The sequence below is a fragment of the Berghia stephanieae genome, unplaced genomic scaffold (genome assembly GCF_034508935.2).
Source record: "Berghia stephanieae isolate SIO BIC M18660-M18661 unplaced genomic scaffold, UCSD_Bste_1.3 scaffold2122, whole genome shotgun sequence".
NCBI lineage: Eukaryota > Metazoa > Mollusca > Gastropoda > Nudibranchia > Aeolidiidae > Berghia > Berghia stephanieae.
Genome location: NW_027623205.1, coordinates 1 through 10,528, shown reverse-complemented (window position 1 = coordinate 10,528; position 10,528 = coordinate 1). Strand labels below are relative to the sequence as shown.

At 34.6% G+C, this 10,528-nt stretch overlaps 1 protein-coding gene across 1 annotated transcript; it reads right to left on the bottom strand.

The window, feature by feature from the left end:
- Positions 1 to 439: 439 nt before the first annotated feature.
- LOC144961323 (eIF-2-alpha kinase GCN2-like) lies at positions 440 to 9,360 on the bottom strand (the record flags this gene model as incomplete). The annotated part of the gene is made up of 6 exons (XM_078894560.1): positions 440 to 550; positions 1,164 to 1,326; positions 6,012 to 6,085; positions 7,770 to 7,856; positions 8,507 to 8,641; positions 9,260 to 9,360. Coding segments are annotated over 6 exons (671 nt in total), but the record flags the coding sequence as incomplete, so codon positions are not given.
- Positions 9,361 to 10,528: the final 1,168 nt, after the last annotated feature.

Here is a 10,528-nt window from a genome sequence, read left to right as displayed (position 1 = left end):
ATGCTACCCCTCCTCAATGATAATATGTGAGAGAAATGTGTGCTTATCTCACCTTTGTGTTGTTATATATAATCTTAGCTTCACATTTGCTAAATGTCAAAGTACATCTTGAAATTAAAATTATTATGTATTTTTCATTTCTGCTCAATACCACATTCGAAAGCAGGGTAACAATAACAATCTTCTGTAAACTTTTCTCCCAGGTTTATTTTACCCTCCCTTACAAACACAGTAATTTCTCAGAAACCAAAGAAGATAGAAATCTCAAATGAAATTTTAAAAATAAATAAATTATAGAACGTCAATAAGCACAATCTCAATTTTAGTTTCCGGTGCACAGTTCTTCCACATTGCCACACACACAGAGTTGTACAACAATATTTCACTGTATGCTTGTCTATACAAAATTCAGTAAAACCTTTGGCAACCAATGACTAACCTCCAAATAAGCCTGGATTGTCTTGATCAATGAGATGGGAATATCAAGGGCAAGAACTTCCACATTTTTCTCAGGCAACCACGGAAATGATGCAGTTACTTTGCCTGCAATCTAGTATAAAAATCACAACGTTAAAAAAAAATCATAATCAAACATTTATCTCAAGTTAGCACACTAGATTATTTGGGGATCCAAAAAGTTCAGTTGGTAGAGCTCTCACTTCACACACAAAGAGATCACGATCGATTCCCGCTGAAAGTGAGAATTTTTTCTGACACTCCTGTTCACCCAGCAGTGATTGTGTAGGGGTCTGTTGGATCTGATGGAAAGTACTTTCCATTAGACTAACACAATCAAAAGGGTAGCAAGCAATCGTTATTGTCAGTTTAACTCTAAGGAATCAGGATTAGCTTCAGCCCAGGAATTAATGGCTCTAAAAGAATAATATTTTATTATTTTAGACATGATACTTTCACGTAAATCTAAGTTTTGCAAACATAGTTGATATACTCAAACAAACATTTATTGTGTACAACAAAAAGAAAATTTTTATCATTGTAGCCTTATACTGACTAACGAGTGAATCAATATTTCAGTTGGAAAAGAGAATCTTATGGAATGCATTGAGAGCACAAATAAGCTTAATGTTAAATATCTGAATTAGTTATTGATGAATCTCAAAATGGGGGAGGTTCTAAAGTGTGAACTGTAATTTTATCATTACCATGGCCTCATGCCTCCTTTTAGGTATTGGTTGATTTCGACTACCTTTCTCTTGGAAATGAAATTGAATGGAGAAATTAAATATGCAGCTATTGCTGGTGTTTGAATTCAGGTTTGTCACTATTTCATTGTGGTTACTGCTACTGAATGCCTCTTGTGTTCCCCTGAAAAACATTAAATGAAAATAAAATATTGAATTCACAATTCACTTCAGGATTTGTGGATGGGAATTTTTTTGTATTTAATAGACATAATAATAATAAAAATAATAAAAATAATAATAATAATAATAATAATAATAATAATAATAATAATAATAATAATAATAATAATAATAATAATAATAATAATAATAATAATAATAATAATATGTTTGTTTGTTGTTTTTAAGGGTTTTACGGCGCTTGCAACACATTTAGGTTATATCAGCGCCAGTAAAAAAGGAAGAAAATGGGATAGTCGAAAGTTCTAGAATTACAATTAAAGCACCCAAGAGAGAGTAAGACAAAGGGGAATTGGGAACAAATTGGGATCAGATGTAGATTCCAAGAGCTTACCACCAATGTACTTAGCTTGAGATCGCCTATAAGTCTTATCCGGACACAAGCACAAAATCCAACAAGGAGGAATACACTCAGATGCTGACATCATACATTATAAATAAATATAATAATACATAACAGAGAGATGATTTACAAGGAAAAAAATATCATCTCTCAAAACAATAACTATGCATTCGACTGTTTCTCTCCCAGCCAGGACTCGGGCCAGGGCCAGGACAAAACCAAGTAATCTCATTCCAAGACAAAGACAGAAAGCATGTTGGAAAACAGATATAAGGGGATAGAAGACACAGCATGTAACCCCCTGCCCGCTATGGGAGGTCAGGATCCCCACCCAGAATAATAATAATAATAATAATAATAATAATAATAATAACAATAATAATAATAATAATAATAATAACAACAACAATATCAATAATAATAACTAAAACAACAACAACAATAATAATAATAATGATAATAATAATAATAATAATAATAATAATAATAACAACAACAACAATAAAAATAATAATAATAATAATAATAATAATAATAATAATAATAACAATAATAGCACTAACACCAACAACAACAACAATAACAATATATATATATATATATATATTATATATATATATATATTATATATATATATATATATATATATATATATATATATATATATAACATAGTAGTAAATTTCACAATGACTTACTTGACTTAGATGCCTTTCGCGTCTCGACCGAAAGATCGGGTCGCCTTGGCTGTTTCCAGTATTTCCTGTGTGAGGTGTCTCCAATATTGCCGGTCCTCTGCTAGGGTTCTCAGATTTTCAAGGTCCCTGCCGTTATGAGACTAATGCTTTGTCCAAGTGTTGTGAGGTTTTTGTTTAGGATCACAGGGAGTGTTGTGATCGGTCTTCCTCTAAAAAGGTTCCCGTGTGTTTTTGGAAATATCCCGACATGGCTTGGTTAGCTGGTATGTTTTTGTCCCTGCGTAGTATGTGACCGAAAAGTTGCCATCGTTGTTGTAAAATGTCAAGGGAGATTGGTCTTTCTTTTGTGATCTTATAGAGTGATTCATTTGAGATCTTTTTTTGGGTATTTGATGTCCAGTACCCTTCTTAGCTGTGTGCGATGGAAGGCATCCAGATGTTCTTCTTTGGATTTTGTCAACGCCCAAGTGCCGCAGTTATACAGAAGTACCGGTTTTACAAGAGCACGGTACAGTTTCAGTTTGGTTTTTCTCTTTATTTTGTCACCTCTAATCCATACATTGGTGAGTTTAATGAGTGCGGCGTTTGATAGCTGTTTTCTTCTTTGTACATCCTCGGTGTCTCCAATTAGTGAGCCGACTTTCTTTGTTCTTTTCCATTCCTCTTTGTTCCTCGATATTGTTGTAAATTCGGTTTTATTGGCATTGACTTGGAGGTTATATTTCATGAGGGTATTTTGTATGATGTCTATATTTGCTGGTGTTGATCCAATAAAATCTACATCATCTGCATAGGCGATTTCTCTTGGGATTGCATTCTCAATATGAGTCGTTGGTTTTGGAATGACTTTTCGAACTTCTTTCAGAGCGTGTTCTAAGTATATTGTGAACAGAATCGGGCTCAGACTATCTCCTTGGGGGGTCCCGATGTTACTTTCAAACTGCGTCTGTTTTGTGGCCCCGTATATCCTTGGTTGTATCTTTGTGTTGCTGAGGAGAAATCGGATTATTCGGAGCTCGTCTTCGTCTACTATGTCTGTTAATATCTCCAAAAGTTTTCCTCTGTCGATCGTATCAACGGCTGCGGACATATCGATTCCGGTTATTGTTATGGATATGTTTTCTTTGAGTGCCTTTGCTGCCAACCATTTATGTGTCCATACAACGTCCGATGTGCTTCGGTCTTGGCGAAACCCGCTTTGGCTATGTGATAGATATTTTTCTATTTTCGGTCTAATTCTGTTGAGGACAATAGTTGACAGTGTTTTTCTTATGGTATTCAGTAATGTTATTGGGCGCAGGTTGTTTACGGGTCCTTTCGTTTTTCCTGGTTTTTGTATTGTAATTAGGACACCGCTGTTTATGTCCCAGTCTTTGTGTGTTGAGAATGTTTTGTTCATTATGTTTGCAATGCTCAGATCCAGGGAGAGGGTACCGCATTTCAGCAATTCAGCGGGAATTTCATCTTCGCCTGGGGATCTGTTATTGTTTAGGCACTTTATGCTATTTCTAACTTCAGTTGTTGTGATGCGGTTGTTTAGGTCTCTAGGGTTTCCTGAGAAGGGCGATATTTGTGAGACTTGTTTGTGAAATTTCTGCTGGAAGTGGTCAGTTACAATGTCAAGGATATCGTTGGGATTTGTTGTCTGTTTGCCAAATTTATCCTGTAGTTTTGGGTTCTCGAATGGTTTTCGGTTCAGAGATTTCGTCGCTTTGAACATAGACGATGCGTTATTTTTGGACTTTTCTATGTCTTCCACTTTTTTGTCTAATTCCTCGTTTCTGTGTTTTATTGTAAGTGATCGAATGGAATGCAGTATTTTGTTTCGTTCCGTTTTCAGGTTTATTATTTCTTCCGAGTCTTTCGTGTTTTGTATCCTGATCCTAAGTTCTTTTTGTTGCCGCGATAGATCGTTTATAGCGATGTTAGGCGTTCGATTTGGTTTGTTCTTAGTTGTATTAATAGAGCCTGCACTTTCTGCCCCCGCATATTTCATTGCCGCTTGCGTCTCTTTCCATTCATTGTTTGGATTGCTGTTTTGCTTTATTTTCCATAGACTTGAGTTAAGTTCATATTGGTAATGAATGCGACATTCTCGCTCATTTACTATTTTTGCCGTGTTTATTTTGACTGCCGTCTATTAAAAGTAACATTCGAAAGGAACAACTGTGTCAAGATTTAGAAAGTTATAAAATCGATGTGTTGTGTTTACAAGAGACGAAGATCCAAGATGGCGTCGACCAAACAATAAATGGTCACAGACTGCTGTGCTTTGCTTCCAGTTCACCTCACTATGGTGGTGGATTTCTCATAAATAAAAACTGCAGGGATTTGACTAGTGACGAATGGAATGTTTCGGACAGAATATGTGTTCTTGAGCTTAAGTGTAAGATCAATTCAAGGAACCAGAATAACGATAACAAAGACGATCACGGTAAGAAGACGTTCACTATCTCAATCGTAAATGTTTACGCACCAACAAGTCAACGCGCAAAACAATACCCAGAGGAAACTGATAAATTTTACAAAGACCTAGACGATACACTGAACAAAATAGGAAACAAATCAATATTAATAATCGCTGGAGATTTTAATGCCAAAGTAGGAAAACGTCTCGACAGTGACACGCTATGTTTAGGATCATACTCAAAAGGAAAACGTAACGATAACGGAGAAAAATTAGTCCAGTTCTGTGAACAGAGAAAACTTTTCATAACAAACAGTGCTTTCAACCACCCATCAAGACACCAGACAACATGGGTAGGACAAAGGAAAGACCAAACCCAAGACAAAATGATAACAATACACAACCAAATAGACTATATCATATGTCGACACCGCCATAAACACTACTCAACCAACTCGCGATCATACGGTGGAACACTGCTAACATCCGATCACAAACTTGTAAAAATGAATTTCAACATAAATGTGTACAGACAACGAAGACAGAAAGGTAAAACGGCAGTCAAAATAAACACGGCAAAAATAGTAAATTTCACAATAAAGCTCATTTTACTTACACTTGATACTGATTTGCTAAGAAAAAAAAATATTTCAAATAACTATAAATCTTATAACTGAGATATCCAAGAACATAATTTATGGAAGTGATAACAAAAGTGACAGGACAGTTTGTTTTGAGATACAAATGACTCAATCTGAAGTTGAGATGGTCTTTAAGTGGAGAGGTTTGGACATCATGACATAATAAACAAGATCGTACCCTTTGGTTGGTCAATAATCTGTTTGTCGAAATATTAAACAAATATGCGACCAACTGTCTCAAAACAGTATTAAATTGGAATGAAATTAATGTAAAGTAAAAATCTCTAGAATTACAAAATTTAGTTTTTTTTTGTTCACGAAAGGACATTCTCTTTTTAATAAAGCACATCAATTTCACTCAAATTGCATACAAGACTAAAATTAAGTTTCAGCATCGTTTGTACTCAACCTTATACAGTATTCAGACGATGGGTCTAATTTGAATTGCAAATGCTGAATAAAAAATTATGAATTTTAGGAATTGAGATATTGTAACCTAAGCGTTTGATGACATAAAAAAAAAGTAAAGTGTTTCTACCTTAGCAAATGATCCACGAGTTCACCAGTTGGGACAATGTTGTCGATAATTCTCTCTTGTTCAAGACATAAAACCTTTAGTAAGTATTTGAAAATAAAAATAGTAAGACAGATAACTACAAATATCAAGGCCTCTGTTTCTACACATATCAACAACATGACTTCATAGGATCTTCACTACAAATTTTTCAAACCACCACTTTCAAAGGAAAAAAAATATCCTACTTTAACAAATTCAGTGTGATTTGAAATCACGAATGATTATCAAAAAAAAAAAAAAAGATAGTATGAAAGCTTTGCAAGTGCATTTTAACCCTCTCGTGTTCAGATTCTTTTTGGAGGAGTAGATAATGAGTTCCCTATATGGCCATGTCAATCATGTAGACATCCTTTGATGATATAAGCCTTCTCTTTGATATCTGCAGTCGCATTTTCGTTTTCTACGGTCACTCATGGCTAAACTCCGCCCAGAAACGATTTCATAGGTCCATCCATCACCAAATTTCAAACTTTTGTTCTTGTGAGTTCTTAAGTTTTTTGACAGAAGAACGATTGGCTACTGAGCATCTTGACCCTTCAACGATTGGTAGTTCTGACAGCTCACGTGTCAACAGCTGTCAACAATGAATTGAATCATCGTTGAGGCAGTGGAAGACGGCCATGGAATAGTTGCGTCACAATCGCCACGTTGATGAATAAATTATCCAGGCATGGTTGATAGGTAAAAAAGCCAAACTATGTTCTAGTTACATTTGAAAGAAACAAAGTATACCACTGATCTCGTCTCTTTGAGATATAAAGAATGATATAAAAATCAAGAAAATCGACTGATAAATAAAAAAGTTGCTAAAAAAAGCTAAAATAAACAAAAGCAATTTTTAAAATCAAATTTATTCGTAAAACAGTTGGTTTTCAACCGATTTTTCTGAAACAAAGACCAATGTACTTCTTTTTTCAAGCTGATTTCAGCAATGTGACTTTCAACTTCCTCAGAATTATATTTTTTACTTTTAGATTTTAGCTTTTAGGCCTACTCAAAAAGGTGTTATATTCCTTGCATAACAATAGCGTAATACATTGACGGGGAGAAGCGGCTTTGTTTCGCCCAGCTGGATAGATAGCCTATGACTGGTCGAAGACTTTGAAACGCTTGATTCACAATTCTACACGAATGGACAGTGGTGGTAAATCAAAGAGGTGTAACAAATTTATTTACCGACTATTTTTCTTGGTGCTAAAATTACAAAGTAATAATTTCGCATCAGAAAAAATAACTCTGAAGTTCCTATCTCTTTATTTCAATAAAATTGATACCTCGAATGACAAAATCGACCCACAAATAAGGGAGTTATAAATTATTCATCATATTTTTAAAAGTTTACAATAATTGTCTTCAAAATCATTTTTCATCACCAAAGTCGTAATTTTTTACAGATTTTTACCAAAGTGCAATGTCAATGATTTTCACCCGCAAATAAAATAGGATCCAAATCGCAATTTCTACACAATATTTTCTTTTCTGTCGGCAAATTTATAAAAATCAAAGCTGAAAACATCCTGCGACAGTGACAGGCCCTGTCATTCCCTTCACAACGATTGGATTTTACTTACTGAGGCCAGTTTTGGCTACCCCACCCATAAATATTATGCCGTTGTCGGTTTTTGTCGGTTTGAATCTTAAAGAGTTAAGGCAACTGAAGTCGATACTTATAATTTCAATATCCCAAATCTTTCAATTAGATCATTATTGCATTCTCACCTTCACTCTTGAGCTTTCCCCATCTTTTAAGAGGATGATATTTGAAACACCCTGCTCTTTGCAGTGTCCTTGGAGTTCATCAAAATTCTTCAAAAAGAAAAAAAGAAAAAGGAAAGGTAAGTATTGCATTTATTAGGAGAATGCATTTGTCACCAATTCTTTCCCTTTGTTGTATCCAACACATTGGATACTACTATAAGTATAAGGACAACTTAGGGGTAGACAACACATCTCAAGGCTTGATAGTTTTTGGCAGTGAACGAAAATCACAAATCACACCAAATTATGCGCACATGCCACAACACTTAGATGACAGTCCTGTGTTTCCGTCATAGTAAATATTATGTCACTAATCGAGGGAATTAATTAAACAGAAAATACACGCTCCCAATATAGTACTTAACCGTAGCAAACATATTACTCTAAGAACTTCACAATTATCTTTTTAACAAAAATCATCTGAATATCCTTTTTTTAAAACCCCAAGCATTAAGTTAAAAAATAGGATGAAACATTCAGTCTGTTAAGCTAGTACTATTTTGGACAAACGACAACGCTGCTTTTCACCAGGGGGAACATCTAAATTCAAGCCCCTCTCTGAAAGGATTTATGGGGATAGGCTAATTAAACTTATCAAATTGGCTACAAATGTTACTTATGTATAATTTCTAATTATTTATCACAAACATAGTTAATATTTAAATAAAGATATCTTTATTAATCCATCTTTGTCATACCTCTGTTTTGTCATAGTGAACCATAGTCCTAAAACCAGCATTCCACAGTGTCTTAGCAATGGCCAGTTTCTTGTTCAGCAACAGCTGGTGTCCAAGGGAACAGATAACCACATCACAGGGAGACAATGATTTCATCTGTAAGACCAGTCGTCATATTACATATAAACATCAATTTCCATTTCATTCCAAACTGACATTCCAAAAGCTTTGGATTTTGTCTCTATTTTTACCCACGACTTGAGCGTTAGAACACTGAACTCCATTGCAAATGATATTAGCTCAGTCAAAATAGTTTTTTTATCTCTCTGCATACCCAGCAGTGATTACGTCGTTGGAGCTAAAAAAACCTTTTAAGTTAGGCCATTGTCTCATCCAAAGAGTAGCGTGCACAAGCAACTGTAACAGCTTGTCCCACTTTGAAGTAACAAACAAAACCTAGCTCGATTGGCTCAATGTTCTTAATGGACAACAAATTTTCTCTATTAATCTGATGATGAAAAATGCTTCCAAGAGAGCTCGTTTCATTTTTACTTCAAATGCTTCCATTAAATCCAAGTTTCTTTTAGCATCTAATTGAATTTAATAAGCTATAAATGTTTTATCTTTAATTTTGTCTATGTGAAAACATTACAGAAAAAACATTATAAGGGATTCTAAAAGCATTATACACACATGTGCAAATGTAACTTTACACTTGTTTCGAGTCAATTCATTTGAGTTTGAAGAGACAAAATTGAATAAATGTTATATCACAGAAGTGAGCAATATCTTTAATGAAGGTGATCCAAATTTCATCAACATGCATGCATAATCCTTAAAGTAACAATGACCCAAAGAACACAAATTGGGTTGCTCTGATTCAGAAAAAGAGGAAAAATTTGATGCAAAACAAGTCAGTAACGTATATGGCTACCACGATTTCCAATCATTGCTCAGACAAGTCTCCCCATAGAGATTATCAAGGAGTTTATGTCATTTTGCTGTGATGTATTCTACTCTTATTCAACAGCATTTAAAAGCTCGTAATCATTCCTTGCTTGGTACTGTTGTTCTCTTGTAGGTCTTTTGAGGAGAACTCAGAGGTGCTCAATAAAATTGGGGTCTGGATTTACAGTTGGCCATTCGAGCACCATCAATGTCTTATTCTCAATTAGTTGAGGTTGTACAGAGGCCTTCTGAAATGTTGTTTTCCACAGTGATGTCGGAGGCATAAGAGAGGGGTTGGTTGTGTGTCGAGCAGATGTTAATCATTATTGGCACTTATTATTCTGGGTTGACCAGTCTGCCATTGATCCCTCACATGCCCTTTCAGTGTTGAACTTTACAATAATAGAATAGCAGATAGCTCTAACATTGAAAAGCTGTACAACCTCAGCGACTGGCCATTTAGCATGAATATGGCCAGGTTGACAGGCTCTCTCTTCGACGCTTAGTTTCAGCATGTTTTCAAGAGTAAAAGAATTGAAATCAAAGTTACTACAAAAATATTTCACAAAGATTATATTCAATTTGTTTAAAACAGCAAATAACTTGTAAACAGTAGAAGACACCATGGCAATATTCAATCAGGGCACATTGGTGCAAAAGGGTTCTGTTTCGAGAAATTTAAAACTTGCAATTTCACGATTGTCCCAGTAACATTCTTTATAAATCCTTCTTTCCATCATTTCCGATGTTGAAATATCAAGTTGTCTTACAAAAATGTTTACCATCCACACTGTGATTGACAGATTGCAATATAACTAAGCATGCATGTGGTTTAATAAATGCTTTAAGGAGATATAAAATTCTTGACTCTAACATACAGTTAAACAATATTAATTTAGCGTGTAAAAATGTTAAGCTATCTTTGCACATGTGTATATATCAGTCAGTTTTATCTTATTGAATTCAAGGACTGCAACTCACAATATGCTATACATGTTTTATGTTTATTTGTGTTTATTACAGAATAAACATTACGAGGGATTCTCACAACATAATAAATTAGTCAGTCTATTACCTTTTTATCTTCAGCAACAA